Below are 17,588 nucleotides of genomic sequence, written 5' to 3'. Positions count from 1 at the left end.
TTCCATCTCTAAATCATTTCATACGCTTGAGAGCTTAGTTCTTGAACAAGGATTAATTTAGTTTTGCTTATAGTAGCGTACGTCCAGAACCCAAAAAGAAGAACAAAGTACTATGAAATGCTCCTTTATTAATTGTTGCTCGTATAGCTAGAGGACTGGTGCTGTTAGCGAAAGCAGTTTCCTTCATTTATATATATATATATATATATATATGCTTTGAGAAAGTGAAACATCTCTTCTTATAGCTTTAAAGTTTTACAAAACTGCCCGAGTAATCTACAAATTACGTACCAGCTCCCTGATCCGTTCCCTAGCTATATACGTTGATCGTGGGAAAATAGATCAAAAATGGGAAAAAAAACTCGATTGTCTGGATACGAACATATATATATATATATATTGCAAGCAAGCACGCACGCACCTTCTGGCTTAGCTAGCTAGCTTCATTTGCCACTTGGTCGCAGTTCCTGATCATCGTCTGAATGACTAATGGGTGAACAACATCTTAAGCAAAACTATGGCGTGAATATAATTGGTCAATATTATATAACAATATCTTAAAGCAATGGTTTTACAAAGGCTTGCATGCAAAGAGAGAATGATCAGAATTATATATCACCTCTCGAATCCTCAACACTATCCAAATCGTGGAAGACAAATTCACACCATATATACATGATATCTATATATATAAGAGAGAGAGAGAGAGACAGAGAGAGAGAGAGCAAAGGGAAAAAATCCTTGCGTTATCTCTTATGAAAGGCAATGGGTAATTAACATCAAAAAGAGAAATTTATAAGTAGTGCCAGCTTTTTATTCCAATCATAGGACGAGAATCGCTTAAAAGGCAAGAGTAGTACTAGTGCTGGTCTTGGACGAATCAGCTATTTTCAGGGTCTTTTCAATAAGCTTGCGAGCCTTCCTGCTTCTTATTTCAATTCTCATGCTCTCACTCTTTTCGATCTTATCGTAAGGTTTCTTCATCTTCAAGGACCTTATTTTAGATTTCAAAGTCATCAACAGTCTTTCCAAGCCCGTCATCTCAATCGCTAGCTAGACCTGTACATGTAGATCAAGAGATAAATAGTACTAGTGTATATTATATATGCATCATGCATGCATGGCAAAAGAAAAATACCTGAAATCACAGAGAGCGAAGAGGCCGGTTGAGGTAGATGGCAAATTATCAAGAAAGCAAACGTTAATTTGTTGACCCTAATGGATGGAACGCAAGGAAGACCGAATTAACCATAGCTATTAGCTAGCTAGCTAGCTAAGATATATAATGGTTTAGAAGCAGAAGGGGCAAAACAAGTGAGACTTCTGATCATATATATGAATGTAAGGGATGGATATTGGACGTACGTCACAAACGTCATTATGCGTCCGTGAAAATTAAGATTCCTAATTTTGCTAATTTGCTGCTTTTATTTAATTCTTTTAATAAATAAAGGCAGTTGGGTGCATTGCGATAGAATGACAGAGATGATGATCGAGTGGAGGATAAGCAGAAGCAGAAGCAGAAGCAGAACCAGCAAGCATGATGATATTATATATATATATATATATATATATATATATATAATTTTGTGGACGAGAACTCAACTTTGGAGATAGCGATATATATGCGTCCAAAAGGGTTTGTATTGCCATACATGATCCACTATATTTATTTATAAAGAAATTATTATCTCATCCATTCATATTTAAAACCCAATGCTAATTTTGCAGCTGGAATATTGCTCGCACGAGTTGCTTTTCTCTCAATCGATTGGGCCTGGTTACTTTTATGATAATGAGTAATGGCAAATAAGGCTAGTTTAGTTACACAAAATTAAATTATTTCATCTAATTTTATATGATATAATCATTATAATTTTTACAATCTCTCATACAAAATATAGTAAACAATTCAACTTTTTTAAATCTCAAAATAAAAATAATATTAAAAATTTATATTATAATAATATTTTATTTAACTTTCAATAAAACATTTCATTTCATCTCATGTCATCTAAATTGCGTAATCAAACTAGGCTTAAGTGATTTTTAATTATTGCCTTTAAAAAACATTAAAATAGAAAATTGAGAGTGCCACGTACCCTAATATAAAAACATTAATGTATGTATGTATATGTAGTTCTACTAACGTGTTGGGCCTCAATCCTGCACAAGAACCTCTTTTATGTTATTAATAGCTTGGGAACTTTTTGTAGTATCTCGAGAAACGTAAAGAAAGAAGCCCAACCTCTAAACCTGGTAGTGTTGAGACCAGGCCGGCCCACTGGTACGTGGGTGCTGCGATCGCTAATGAATGTTGTGGTGATCACTGACCAGGGTTGAACTGAATAGGCTTTTAATTAATTAATTAATTAATGTGCGGGTGTTGGAAATTGAAAGAAAATAATCTTGTCGACTTCTCTCCGGCCAACTCCTACAGTCTACTTACCCCTTCAACTTTAGTAGTATAACGATCTTCAAGAGTTGGCCCTATATATACTAGTACATCGCCATTAATCAGTTGCATCGAATTTTAATCATCATGTATATATAAGATTCAGGTCTCAATCATTAAGTTCATTTTTATTATTATTATTATGTTAAAAATATAAACTAATCTGATATTGTGTATATATATATATATATATATATATATATGGGCAATGAATGTCACATAATATATAACATGAGTATCATGTATGATGAGAGTTTGATGAGCTCTAAAAAATAAAAATGATAAGAGCTCCGGCCTCCATCATCATCATATTCTTACTTTTTAAAAATTTTAATTAAAAAAATAAAAGTAAATAAGGTTGGAGTGCCCATGAATTAAGCCAATATGCATGCAAGCTTGCATGTTACACCCTACCTACTTTTCAATATCGGTACAAAGTTGAAAATAAAAAAAAAAATTAAGATGATAGATAAAAAAAAAAAAAAAAAAAAAAAACCACAAGTACTTGTTTGCCAAGCATATATATATATATATATATATATATGTATATGCAAATGGTTTACTGATTTTATATATCATCAGCCAGCATTATTATATATGAATATAATTCAATTACTATCAAATTAATTTCATGATACACAAAGCCAAATTAGGGGATTTAATTTACGTGAAAACGTTTTCATCAGTACGTCTTTTTGAGTACAGAATCCAAGAGATCAGATATAAAAATGCATTTGATCTAACACCCAATTAGCAGTATATATATGATATTTTAACCGAGTTTTCGAATCCAATGCATGCGTTGTCAAAGATTCTTCTACAGCCTCATTTTTTTTTTTAATCCAGAAAAAAAGGATCCGTCTGGTCAAGTTTCTATAAATTAATCAGATTACCCCACAGCTGGGGGTTTTTCTCATCACAAAATGCATGGTTTAGACCAAAACCATATATTATATATAAGTCGTGGTGCGAAGGGGTGTAGCACCAGGAAGGTTTCGATAAGATTAAATGTCTTTATTTATTTATTTATTTTTATATCTTTAAATATTAAAAAAAAAAAATCATAACATCCTTAAAAAAAATACTTACTAAATCATTAGGTAATAAAGAAAATAAAAGGTGTCGGTATAAATGCTCGGACCCAAAATGGGACCCGAAGCATTTCTCAATTATATATATAACCATCTGCTAATTATTCTTTGAATTTTCTACACGCATCTACCAGCTTATATGATCTGACCAGCTCTCATTCTGATCAATACGGCCTGCATAGCTTCTCCGGCTCCCTTCTCTCTCTCTCTCTCTCTCTCTCTCTCTCTGTGATCATCTTCCAGCTCCCTCCTTCCCCGGCGTCCGGGGGAATGACGCTCCAATCCATTGAGCTTCCGGCCTTAGGGAAAAACCAGCAAGTACTAGTACCGAAGTCTCCGAAGATAGTACTAGTCGTGATCCTTACCCTAGTATTCCTCGTAGTAATCCCCTATTACCCTTTGCTAAAGTACCCTCTATTGTTTGTCAACAATTCACCACCTGCATCTTCATATGAGTCGTCTAAGGTGGATGACTTAGCAAGTATACCGTCCAGCGACAACGCCGACAAGTGCGACATATTTTCTGGTGAATGGATTCCGAATCCCAAGGCTCCTTATTATACAAACACGAGTTGTTGGGCAATACATGAGCATCAAAATTGCATGAAATATGGGAGACCCGATACAGAATTCATGAAGTGGAGGTGGAAACCATCTGGGTGTAACCTTCCTATATTCAACCCAGCACAGTTCCTAGAATTGGTCAGAGGGAAGTCATTGGCCTTTGTTGGAGACTCTGTTGGACGAAACCAAATGCAATCCTTGATCTGCCTCCTCTCTAGGGTAAGCCCCCTTCTAGCAACATATATAATTTTATCTATAAATCGTAGTACTACTGCATATATGTTTTAATTCTGGCCGCCGATGCTAGCTATTCTCAAAACTAGTTTAATTTTTGTGTGCAATATTAATTGAGTGCTGATCATTAGGTTCAAGGTTAGTTGACCTAAGCCATTGTTATTCAAGGAGTAGGTGAAATGACAGGAAAGTAACGTTATACCAAATACATCATGAACATGGCCGAGTAGTACTACTTAGCTAGCTAGCTAGCTAGCGTGCAATGGCATGGGAATCTTGCAGTAGTACTGCTTGGATATATAAATATGAATATATATATATATATATGTATTAAATTAGAGCAATATATATTTTAATGACGCATCGATCAAAATGAATTTATCTCGATCCCCAATTAAGTACCCCTTGATCAGATCTGTCACATGCATGCCATGGAAGAGGTCAATATATAAGACATGTGAAATTAGGATATTGATCAGCTTGATGATCATGCATGTCATGATGTATTAGCACAGCTAGCTAGCTGCATCTTGTAAGTCAAACTTGACCCTCCTAGCGAGCTATATTTAATTAGTAAGATCCCTACAGCAAGGTCGATAAAATTAGCATCTTACTCTTTTATATATGGATCTGGATCATCATGATCCATACCCATTGCGCTAACCAATATATGATATGGTTATATAATTGGGGATCCAAATCCGTCGTCCGTACGTTACTTTTGCTTTTTAGGAATTACCTTTGGAAATTTTTTAGAGAACTACGTACGTACTAAAAATTAGAAAATGATGAAGCCAGATCATGGTTTAATTTAGAACTTATAATTCGACATTAAATTGCATAAAATTAATAATTCTACATACAAAGAAAGATATATATATATATATATATATATATTTGTAATCCATTGAAACCGGAAAATACAAATACACATGATGATTAGATGTAATATTTAAGTACGTACGTTCATGGCCATGGCGTTGAAATGATGTGGCATGCAGTGGAGACTCGGGAAAAAAGAAAAAAAAAAAAAAGTAATTAAGCAGTAGTACTGGAGACGGTGATATTCATGTAATTAATAAATAAATAAATTAAGGATCCTTTAAAATTAAGGTCTGGTACTAGTGGTAGTAATGCTTAAATATTGTATCCCACGTTCACTAGTTATTTAGTATAAATAACTTAATTAGTTTTTGTTCGAGTACTGCGCTAGCTAGCTAGCTAGCTGCAGATAAATACAAAGAATAAAGTCATTTAACTGAATAAAATAATTATATATATTAATTTGTAAGTTGCGGCTGTACTAGTACGATCTGAGATAAGCTTAAGTAGGTGACATTTCGTGAAAGCATCTACTTTCCATGCAGTAGTAGTGTTCTTTCCATGCATTTCAATTCACGTACAGATTACTATATTAACATCCTAATTAACGAAATGGGTATATTATATCTACCTTTAAAAATGGAGCTTCTTTTTTGTGATAAACCCAGCTAGCAATGAAAAATTAACATATATATTTATATTTATATATTAGGTACTGCATGCATGGACCTGCATTGGCTGATCAAGTTCAATTTAATTCTGCCCGCCTTTCCCTATTTAGTGGTCAACCTCAACCTCATAGACTGAACTTCATTGAATTTCATTCCAATGATTAATCAATTACTTGGGAGTACTACTATAGTTCATATATATAAATGCATGAGTACTAGTACTGCATGCACAATTAAAGATTTGTCACGTCGATCTAACGCTAGCCAGCTTAATTAATTAACACCTAATAAATAGTTGAAAAATATATATGATCACAAAAATTAATAAGGAACAACACCTTCTACCTCATTATAAACAATCATATTATGATCCACATGAGATCACTTTTTTTTTTTTGAATGGCCCGATCTTCTCTCATATATAGCTAGGTTTATTTATTTTCTTTTAAATTAATACAGTATTATATATTGAATTCTCTCTCTGTCTGTCTGTGTGTCTGAAACACATGAATATATAGACATGAAATATTAGTATGACAGCTTAGTTTGGCTTAAGCGACGTTTTGTCTCTTGACATAATTCGAACAGCTGCATTGTTCATAATTCTACTCATGTCCCTAGCTAGCTTGACTTATAATATTCTTACGATTTAATCACCTATATTATATTATATATATAGCTAATTAATCAATTAATTATTATAATCTTCTATATATATATAGAATATGTAGCTAGCTAGTACTAGCTAGAGATCGGGTGCATGTCTAATTACCCTCCAATCAGTACTGTTCTGGTGCGTTTATTACTATATATTGCATATTATATTCTATATTACTACTTTAATTAATTAATTGGTAACTGGATCTGTACGTACGTCGTCACATGTCGTTGAACATTACTAGCTTATAATACTTTCGCATTAGCTGGCCGGCCGGACCCTGCAAATTATATATTGTAACGTGCATTGGAAACCCCAATCAAATTAATGTTGAGTCTCATGATAATCTGCTTTTCCGCTTTTCTCATTCCCTTGTATATATATATATATATATATATGCTCAGGTAGAATATCCTATAGATGTTTCATACACTGCGGATGAAAAGTTCAAACGTTGGAAGTACACAAGCTACAACTTCACCATGGCCAGTTTTTGGACTCCCCATTTGATAAAATCCAAAGAATCAGACAGTAACGGCCCAACACACACAGGCCTCTTTAGTCTCTACCTTGACGAGTTTGACGAGGATTGGACAACCCAAGTCGAAGAGTTTGACTACCTCATCATCTCCGCCGGGCATTGGTTCTTCCGGCCAATGGTATTCTACGAAAATCATCGAATAGTTGGGTGCCACTATTGTCTCCTCGATCACGTTACCGACCTAAAAATGTACTATGGCTTCCGAAAGGCATTTCGGACTGCATTTAGAGCCATTAATAGCTTAGAGAACTATAAGGGTGTAACGTTTCTTAGGACTTTTGCACCCTCACATTTTGAAAATGGGCTGTGGAACCAAGGGGGAAACTGTGTAAGAAGTAGGCCATTTAAGAGCAACGAGGCAAAATTGGAGGATCAGAATTTAGAGTTATACATGGCTCAAGTGGAGGAGTTCAGGAAGGCAGAAAAAGAAGGGAAAAAGAAGGGTTTGAGATATAGATTACTGGATACAACACAGGCAATGCTATTGAGGCCAGATGGTCACCCTAGCAGATACGGGCATTGGCCTCACGAAAATGTAACATTGTACAATGACTGTGTGCACTGGTGCTTGCCAGGGCCCATCGACACGTGGAGCGACTTCTTGCTGGAGATGTTGAAGAGGGAGGGCGTGAGGTCCCATGAGGAGAGGCTTCAATTTTTAAGCGACAGAAAAATGCAAGTCAGATAGATAGATCATCTATATATTAATTATTGTGATCTATATATATATATATATATATATATATATATATGCTTGATTTCTGTGTCCTTAATGTTGCTACATATTTTTATTTAGAATTCATGTGATCGATCAACCAAATTATTTTAATATGTACAAGGTGCATGCTGTGGGCGAAAATGGATCAGATCGAAGAAACATTAATTAATGGTGTAATCAAAATGTTTTGTCAAGATCGATCGTTAATTAGGCGCCCAGGGTTGATCAATTCCTCGATCGAATTAATTAGTAAACAATAATAAATAAATTGTCCATGTGTTTAGACCATCTAATTAAAAAATGGTTATTAGGTTTTCAACATTACTTTTTTCTACATGGGTTTATAGTTTGAGTGAGGCTATTATGCCGCCACACTCTTACTGTTGGACGTATCACTCAATGATTTTTTTTTTTTTATAATTTTTTTATAATTTTTTAATATATTTAAATATTTTTAAAAAATAAAAAATATATAATAATACATTTAAAATTATTTCTTTAATTATTAAATAAAAAAAATTGACAAACAATCAAATAAAATGATCAAAGAAGGGAGGCATACTAATTTTATTCTTATAGTTTCAAAAACAAAAAATGATTAAAAAAAAAAAAAAAAGTAATCCTTGAGTATAGGTACAATACCGGATACTTCGGGATGCTACGTACCACCATGGATGGGTCCCGTGGCCTATGCGACAAAACGTGAAAAAAATGGACCAACGTACAGCACACAGTGTCTCAAAAAGAAATGTGCATTGTGATTGATAAACCTAATTTAAGAGCACTGCAGTTGTGTAATCATCTTTGGCTTTGCTCTCAAGCCACTCCAGAGAACCAAATGATAGCTAGAAAAAGCTCCATATATATGTATACATGAACTAAATGTAGAATTGGACATATTTATAAAGAAAAAAGATATTTTGCCCACTTAATTTATCTTCTCATTTTAACACTTTGTGTATTTTAATTTTTTTTTTAAATTTTTTTCTTTACTTTATAGTTAAAAAAGTGACTATTAATATATTGATATATTTTTATATTTTTTAAAAATATTTTAAAATAATAAATAAATATAAATAAATAAATAAATAAACCAATTTAACTTATTGGTAAAATAGAACGATATTACTCAAGCGGCAGAATAGTACCGTTCATTTATAAAAGTGAAAATTTGATCTATTTTGCCCTTACAATTTCGCTAAAGCCTAAAAATGTTTGATAGGAATATAGAACTTAATTGTGGTCTTGAGAGAGCTTTTATATTTGCGTAATACTACATGCAGTCGTACAGTCGTTTTGAAAAATAGTAGAGTCTATTATTAAAAAATTAATTTTTTTTTCATGTAGGCCTCATATTTTTTCATTTTTGTCAAAGTAATTACGTGACACTTGCACACTCATGACTATAACTATCATTCTCGTTATACTATAAGGTGATAGATCCCTCCATTATTCACTTCTTAGTTTATAGCGATAAAATTATGAAAAACTTTTGCTTATAAAAATTTGGTAATCTATAGCTTCGATGGACAATTTTTTTTAGGCTCCGAAGACAGAAGAAGCACAAAATTAACCAGTCTAAATTCTTAAGAAAACATGAGATTCTGTAAACCAAAGGATCGGGGCATATGCTAGCTAGCTAGCTGTTCATAAGCCATAAAAACTTGGAATTTTAAATAGCTAGCTTCTTTTCCTTTTCTGACATTAATCATTTATAAATAATGAGTAATGTTAGATATAATGGTTGAGTGCATAAGCGTCGTGTAATCGTTTTAAAAAAAGATGAGATCTATTATTAAAAAATTAATTTTCTTCTCATATGAATCTCGTATTTATTAATTTTTTTCAAAGTGATTGTATAACGCTTGCATACTCATCACTGTGACCATCATTTCTCATAAATAATAATAACAACATCAATACCTTGAACAATATATGCACCTGAGGATATATGCACAGGAACCATTGATTATGAAACACATGAGACGTAGGCAATACGTTTTTTTTTTTTTTTTTCCTAGAATTAATTCTAAAGCATGGCACCAAAGTTGAATACAAAAGTGACTTGTTCCATTCTCTCTCTCTCTCTGTCTCTCTCTCTTTTTTCTTTTACAAGCTAGTATTAATTATGAATTATGATGCTTTACCTTAAAACAAAGACAAGTCATGATCAGGATGATTCATCATATGCCCAATCCCCACCTCTAATAGCAGCTTCAAAGAATAAGATTACAATTCACTACACTATCCAAAGTCCACACAAATCAACCCACATCATTATTGAACACCTATATATATATATATATATATATATATATATATATATATATTAAAGTCATGTATGTTATTGAACCACAATGTTATGTATATTGAAGGCTTGAAGCCATGACATCAGTTTTGAATCCATCTATATTAACTTGAATGCAGAGTATCTTTCTTGACACACCTCCACCATGAAGTTTCATGCCATTGTGCTTCCCAGTGGAAAAAACACATCTCCCAACATCCCCAAACAGGTTTTCCAAGTGGCCGCTACCTTGCTTCTTCTCACCGTAATACCTCTTCTCTTGAACAGAACTTCACATTCGCCATTGCCCTTTTCTAAGATCAATATCCATAATTTGAGCATAGAATTTGACAAGACATGCGATATATTTAGTGGAAAATGGGTTCCATTCCCCAAGGGGTTGTATTACACAAATACAACTTGCAATTTGATCATTGATCAGCAAAACTGCATGAAGTTTGGGAGGCCCGATACAGAGTTCCTGAAATGGAGGTGGAAACCAGAAGAATGTGAGCTGCCTCTCTTCGATGGTTTTCAGTTCTTGGAGCTTGTCAGAGGGAAGTCATTGGCATTCGTCGGTGATTCGGTCGGAAGGAATCAAATGCAATCATTGCTGTGCCTCTTGGCTAGTGTAAGTGCTCATTCACTTCCAAGCAAAAGTTTCTTTCTGCTTCAAGAATGCTTGCTTGCATGTTTAGGTGAAAATCCCCGTTAACATGATTACATAATTCGATTAAAAAGTTAGGTCCCACATGGACTGATTGCACCCAGAAATGATCTCCGTTCTGCGTTTTTCAGGTGGTTTATCCGGAGGATATCTCTTACAGGTACACCTCAGACACAAACTTCAAGCGCTGGTTTTATGCCGACTACAGTTTTACATTGGCGACACTCTGGTCCCCATTTCTGGTTAAAGCCAGTGACGCGGACCCCAGTGGTCATTCCTACAACAGCATCATGAACCTCTACTTAGACAAGGTTGACGAGGCATGGGCGCTGGAGATTTCTAAATTCGATTATGTAATCATCTCAGCTGGACAATGGTTCTTTCGGCCACTAATGCTCTATGAAAAAGGTCAGCTTGTTGGGTGTCACAAGTGCCAACAAAAAAATATCACAGACCTCACACACTCCTACGGTTACAGAAAGGCCTTTCGAACCGCTTTCAGAACGCTTCTAAGCCTTAGAGATTATAAGGGGGTGACATTTTTGAGGACATTCTCTCCAGCACACTTTGAGAATGGGGAGTGGAACAAAGGTGGAAGTTGTGCGAGGACAAGGCCCTTTACCATGGAAGAATTGAAGGTTGATCAGTATATTTTGGATATGTACTCAACTCAAGTGGAGGAACAAAGAGCAGCAGCAGAGGAAGGGAGGAAGAGAGGCTTACAATTTAGGCTGCTAAATGTAACTGGAGCCATGTTGCTGAGGCCAGATGGACATCCAAACCATTACGGACACTCGCGGCATAGGAATTTGAACATGGCAGACTGTGTCCATTGGTGCTTGCCAGGTCCTATTGATACATGGAATGAGTTTTTGCTTTATATGTTGAAGGGGGAAGGTCAGATGGCACCCGGAAGGAAACTACAGTAAAATGCTTAGGAAATGGATACATGTAATACATGTCACTATACTATTAGTTAATTAATTCTTTACATTATAAAATGTGCTATAATTTACGTTATCAAATTTATTGGCTCTCACTTTGTACTTGCAAAATCAATCTTGTTTTGTATTAAAAAGAAAAAGAAAATAGTATTTATTATTGGACATAATTTAGTTCTATCGGTTGAGATTATCCCGTTGCTCAACTAATAATTGAAATGATGCATCCTGCATAGAGAAACAACTGGGTTACACAGTTGGCAGAAGCATAAAACTATAAAGAAAATGGGATCTACCAGTACGTGAAATATACATTGGAATCACTCTTAACAACCATGGGTATGAAGAAAGAACAGAGAATACAGTCAGATACTCTTCAAAATCAAATCTTGATGAAGACCAGTACGAGTAAAGCAAAAATGCAGAGCACAAAAGTCGACCGGAGTAACATGAGTACTTTCTGCCTACTTTCAGATCAGTAATACAAAGGTTTGAGAGCAGTATAATCTCAGATGAGCCTCTTCCAAACCGGTTCCTTGCAGTATTAACTTCTACGTTGCCACCTTCAACCCTCTTCCACAATCCATTCAATCTTTCTAGGTTCATTTCTTTTACATGCATTTCACCAACCAGGTTTTCTGCTTGTGCCTATAACCAAAACAGAAAACACTACTAAATTACTAATTAATGAACTCTTTCCTCAGATTACATTTCCAAAATCAATAGTAGATACATCCTCCAGAAAGGAAAACTGGGCAAGAGAAATTTCTCGAAGTGAAAATTCGTCTACTAACTGGTTACTACTTGGAAAATGTGTTATACCTGTGATATTATACAAATTTCAAATCAAATTATTCTTGCATAGTTTTCAAAGCATTGTGAAAGGTATAATGCTAATAAACCGAACAAGATAGGTGTGCCTCTAAATGCTATGGTTCACAAGCCAGTCAATCGTATATCCAGAACGTTAGAACTCACCTCTAACTTCCTCTGAAGGAGATCTAACTCCTGCATTTCTCCTATATTTTATTCTCACAATCGGATATAGACTTTTCATATGCAGAATTTTTCTTCCTGCAGTATGACCTCTCTCAATTGAGCCTGCGTATCATGTTTGGTAGCAACTATTAATTCAGAAAAGGAAAAATCATCCATTCATATTGAATTGATCAGCCTCTGGACTAAAATTCATCCAAGATAGTTAACTACATGCAAATTTTGTATTGGTGAATTCAGTAGAGACTGGAGCAGTATCCGCAAAGAAAAAAGAGTCATGTGACACGATTAATTTTCCTTTAGACTTTTCTGCATCTATATTATTTCTTATCCAGTCGTGCTGATCTTCTCAAGCCTGGAGAAGCCACACGTCGATTTTCGCACAGCACATCAAACATGAGAAACGCCTTCAATAAAAGAACAACATGCCATACACAATCTTCCACTAGATTTGCAAATGAAATTCAAAAGACCCACAAATCAAAACCCCGAAATACAATCAAAATCCAAAGAAACCACATGATAAAACCCTTGAACAAAAGTAAAAACGCACCACAATAACCCTATATGACAAAAAGAACTGCAAAACCGAAAAACCCGGATAAGAAAGACTCGGCGAACAGAGAAGCAAACCCGTTCGCGTGTGGCCGAGTGAGCGTTGAGTTGGAGGGCAAGAGCGGCGTTGGAAGCGAGGGAGTGGACGTGGAGGTGAGGTAGGCATTGGGAGATGTCAGGGGGAGGCAACTGCCCATGCTCGCAAGCCCGCCATCTCTCTCTCTCTCTCTCAGAAGTGACGTAAAGCCAACTCAAGCCCCACCATCTCCCTCTCGCTCCCCTGATTTTGGGATCAATTTATTACGCCTTGACTTGACACAACCAAGTCAACAATTTTACTCCAAATCCAAACCAACAAATCCACCTCCCAATAACTTTCTCCACTCTTAAGCACCCAACTCATAATAATACCAATCAGAAAGGCTCAGAAGACTCGAAAAGGGGTCAAAACCTTAATCACCAAGACTTTTGGAAAACGTCACAGATCTTATAAACCCGAAACACCACCACCATCACCACCTGAACCCCACCATGCCACCAACGCCTCCACAAAGCCAAGCTTTCAAACCATTCCTCTTCCCCCAAACCCAATCCAGAGTCCTCCCCGACCCCTCCCTCTTCTTCTCCCCTACTCTCCTCTCCACTCCTCTTCCCACTAACTCTTTCTTCCAAAACTTTACCCTCAATAATGGTGACCAGCCCGAGTACATCCACCCCTACCTCATCAAATCCTCCCTCTCCTCTCTTTCCCTCTGCTACCCATCTCGCTTATTCAACTCAACTTTCTTCTGCCAGATTTTCAATCCTGATCTCACCATCTCTGCCTCCGATGACACCCGCCCCGATTCACAGAAACCCCACATCATCACCTCTTTCAGTGATCTCAGTGTAACTCTGGACTTTCCCTCTTCCAACCTGAGGTTCTTCCTCGTCCGGGGGAGCCCGTTTCTGACTTGTTCCGTCTCCGGCGGTACCACCATTTCGATATCGACCATCCACGCCGTTCTGTCTTTTTCTTCAAACACTGATCTCACCAAGTACACCGTCAACCTCAACAACAATCAGACATGGCTTATATACTCGTCCTCGCCGATCAGTCCACCCAAAGCCTCTCTTTGATCACTTCCTCTGGATTTACCGGCATAATTCGGATCGCTCTATTGCCGGGCTCCGATCCAAGACACGAGGCGATCCTCGATCGGTTCAGTTCTTGTTACCCGGTTTCGGGTGATGCTATATTCACTAAGCCATTTTGTTTGGAGTACAAGTGGGAGAAGAAAGGGTGGGGGGATTTGGTTATGTTAGCTCACCCTCTTCATCTTCGGCTGCTACCCGATGATGATTCTGGCGTTACTGTTCTGGAGGAATTTAGGTATAAGAGTATTGATGGCGAACTTGTTGCCGTTGTTGGAGACTCTTGGGAATTGAAACCAGACTCAGTGTCTGTAAATTGGCATTCAATTAGAGGTATCAAAGAAGATTTACACGCTGAGATCATCTCTGCGCTTTCTCAGGATGTTGAAGCTTTGAAATCAGCGGCGATAACAACCAATTCATCATATTTTTATGGGAAATTGATTGCAAGAGCGGCGAGGTTGGCATTGATCGCTGAGGAGGTGGATTTTCTTGAGGTGATTCCGAAGATAAGGAAGTTCCTGAAGGATACAATTGAACCATGGTTGGATGGGACTTTTGGTGGTAATGGTTTTCTGTATGATGCTAAATGGGGTGGAATTATCACTAAGCAAGGGGCATTGGATTCTAAGGCTGATTTTGGGTTTGGGGTCTATAATGATCACCATTATCATTTAGGGTACTTTCTTTATGCAATTTCAGTGCTTGTAAAGATTGATCCGGCTTGGGGGAGGAGGTATAGGGCTCAAGCGTATTCGCTGATGGCAGATTTTATGAACTTGGGCAGGCGGTCAAATTCGAATTATACACGTCTGAGGTGCTTTGACTTGTATAAATTGCACTCTTGGGCCGGAGGGCTGACTGAATTTGCTGATGGGCGGAATCAAGAGAGTACGAGCGAGGCAGTGAATGCTTATTATTCAGCAGCTTTAATGGGGTTGGCCTATGGAGACACACATCTTGTTGCCATTGGATCAATGCTTGCAGCAATGGAAATTCAGGCTACTCAAACATGGTGGCATGTGAGAGAAGGAGATTATACGCATGAGGAGGATTTCACTAGAGAGAACAGGGTGGTGGGCGTATTGTGGGCTAATAAGAGGGACAGTGGACTATGGTTTACTCCACCTGATTGGAGAGAGTGTAGGCTTGGAATTCAGGTGCTACCTTTATTGCCAATCACTGAGGTCTTGTTCTCTGATGTTGGTTTCGTGAGGGAGCTTGTGAAGTGGACTTGATCTGCTTTGAAAAGAGAGGGAGTTGGAGAAGGATGGAAGGGATTTGTCTATGCCTTGGAAGGGTTTTATGACAAAGAATGTGCATTGGAGAAGATCAGGAACATGAGTGGTTTTGATGATGGGAACTCGCTTACTAATTTGTTATGGTGGATTCACAGCAGAGGTGATGAAGAGGACGGGGGATGTGGGGGAGGAGGAAAATACTGCTGGTTTGGACACTATTGTCATTGAATTTGTTTGTCATATAATTTGTATTGCATTTAGTAAGACATAATAATATGATTGGATTTTTTTATACAATCAAAATGAAGTTAATTACAAACACATTATGTGTGCGCGTGCTATGTAAATAAAGGAAAGCATGCCTTAAATCTACAGGGAAACGCAGTTCTGCAGAAATGTCCAACATTTTTTAGTGGAATATGATTACCTGTAGAATTACATCCAACTTTGCACTGTCGTGCCAGTAAACTGAGAAAGTTTTATGATAAAAATTGGAACTTTTTGTTTGAATGCACGACTTAACTGCAACGGGAAAGCGATTACATTCACTAAAACTCTTGTTGGATAAAGTTTCTTCGCAGAAAATTCATTGAATTCTGTTACCTAGTATTAATCTATGTCTACACAACGCACCACTGCAGAAAAAAAGCAGAGAATTCCATCACAGAGGAGGCAGCACAAACAGAAACTTAGAGAATATTCTCACTGCTGCAGAGTTTGTTAATTGTTATATTTCCAGCAGTAATAAACCTTTTACATTTTGTGTCTGTAAATTTCCTATTGGTCTGGTATGTAATTGGTTGCCTATATAAAGGCATGAACATCAAATGAATATCTATGTCTGAGAACTTTTTCAGTAGAATGACAATTCTTCCTTTTTCTTTCTGTACTGCATTTTGTTTTCTTTTCATTTTATCATGGTATCAGAGCTGCTGACTAGCAGTCTCTTGATCCACCTTCTATCATGACAACACAGTCTACAAATCCGCACTCTTCTTCCTCGTCTATTCCTTCGTCTTTTTCTCACATTGTTTCCATCAAGTTAACTCATGATAACTACTTGATATGGAAAGTTCAAATATCTGCTTATCTAAGAGGTCAAGATCTATTTTCTTTCATTGATGGCACACAGACACTACTCTCAAAATACATTCAAAAAGAGCCAGAGTCTCAACCAAAAATTAATCCCGCCTTTCTCTCATGGCAAAAAATAGATCAAATGATTCTTAGTATTCTTTTCTCTTCAATTACTGAATCTGTTGTTGGGAATGTCATTTCAGCTAGAACCTCGAAAGAACTATGGTCTCTCTTGAATCAATGTTCAGCTCACACTCCCAAGCAAAAGAATTCCAAGTTAAATTTCAACTCACCAATTTATCTAGAGGAGAGCAATCCATATCTGAGTTTTATAGTAAAGTGAGAATGCTTGCCGATACACTTACCGCCACTGGTAATCCACTTTCGGATAAAGATTTTGTCACTTATCTTTTAAATGGTCTTGGTCCATCTTACGAGCCATTTGTTACATCCATCACCACCAGATCTGACCCGATTACATCTCATGAGCTCTATCATCTTTTACTTATTCATAAAAGTAGAATGTCTCACAACTCACGCAACACGAGCTCCCTCACTTCATTTACACCATCTGTGAATGTAAGTACTGGTAATTCCTCCTGTGATCAACGTGGTAGAGGAAATTATAGGGGGAACAGATATACTAGAGGAAGAACAAGGCCTTTCACCAGAGGGAGATTTTCTACCCACCCAAATCAGTCAAATCCCGCATATTCCGCAAACCGACCTACCTGCCAAGTTTGCCAAAAACTAGGACACACAGCCCTTCAATGCCACTATAGATTTGACCATGCATACCAACATGAACCACCGCATTCGTTCTCAGCTCATTACACCGCCCCATCCTCCATCATTGACCAAACTTGGTACCCTGACTCAGCAGCCACCAACCACATAACCCATGATCTCTCTCACCTTAATCTCACCTCTGAACCA

At 36.7% G+C, this 17,588-nt stretch overlaps 2 protein-coding genes, 2 long non-coding RNA genes and 1 pseudogene across 4 annotated transcripts; 3 read left to right on the top strand and 2 right to left on the bottom strand.

Moving 5' to 3' along the window:
• Positions 1–523: 523 nt before the first annotated feature.
• Positions 524–10,083, bottom strand: LOC121253072. The gene is made up of 2 exons (XR_005938341.1): positions 10,043–10,083; positions 524–682 (listed from the first exon to the last, which is right to left on the bottom strand). It is a non-coding gene; the product is annotated as an uncharacterized LOC121253072 (long non-coding RNA).
• Positions 731–1,513, bottom strand: LOC121253071. The gene is made up of 2 exons (XR_005938340.1): positions 1,139–1,513; positions 731–1,059 (listed from the first exon to the last, which is right to left on the bottom strand). It is a non-coding gene; the product is annotated as an uncharacterized LOC121253071 (long non-coding RNA).
• On the top strand, positions 3,610–7,984 carry LOC121253069 (protein trichome birefringence-like 19). Its single transcript, XM_041152962.1, has 2 exons — positions 3,610–4,329; positions 6,900–7,984. Exons 1-2 carry the CDS (start codon positions 3,817–3,819, stop codon positions 7,722–7,724), a joined length of 1,338 nt encoding a protein of 445 aa, XP_041008896.1. The 5' UTR covers positions 3,610–3,816; the 3' UTR covers positions 7,725–7,984.
• Positions 8,349–15,803, top strand: LOC121253067 (annotated as a pseudogene).
• Positions 10,090–11,822, top strand: LOC121253070 (protein trichome birefringence-like 19). The gene is made up of 2 exons (XM_041152963.1): positions 10,090–10,672; positions 10,840–11,822. Exons 1-2 carry the CDS (start codon positions 10,208–10,210, stop codon positions 11,635–11,637), a joined length of 1,263 nt encoding a protein of 420 aa, XP_041008897.1. The 5' UTR covers positions 10,090–10,207; the 3' UTR covers positions 11,638–11,822.
• Positions 15,804–17,588: the final 1,785 nt, after the last annotated feature.

Source organism: Juglans microcarpa x Juglans regia, chromosome 2S, assembly GCF_004785595.1.
Source record: "Juglans microcarpa x Juglans regia isolate MS1-56 chromosome 2S, Jm3101_v1.0, whole genome shotgun sequence".
NCBI classification, from domain to species: domain Eukaryota; kingdom Viridiplantae; phylum Streptophyta; class Magnoliopsida; order Fagales; family Juglandaceae; genus Juglans; species Juglans microcarpa x Juglans regia.
Note: the sequence above shows the minus strand (reverse complement) of the source record. Positions and strands in the feature narration are given on the sequence as shown.

Excerpts from the sequence above, each read along its gene's own strand:
- LOC121253069 (XM_041152962.1), top strand. The coding sequence starts at position 3,817 with ATGACGCTCCAATCCATTGAGCTTCCGGCCTTAGGGAAAAACCAGCAA. Across the intron at positions 4,330-6,899 it reads TGATCTGCCTCCTCTCTAGG|GTAGAATATCCTATAGATGT; the intron begins GTAAGCCCCCTT and ends ATATATGCTCAG.
- LOC121253070 (XM_041152963.1), top strand. The coding sequence starts at position 10,208 with ATGAAGTTTCATGCCATTGTGCTTCCCAGTGGAAAAAACACATCTCCC. Across the intron at positions 10,673-10,839 it reads TGCTGTGCCTCTTGGCTAGT|GTGGTTTATCCGGAGGATAT; the intron begins GTAAGTGCTCAT and ends TGCGTTTTTCAG.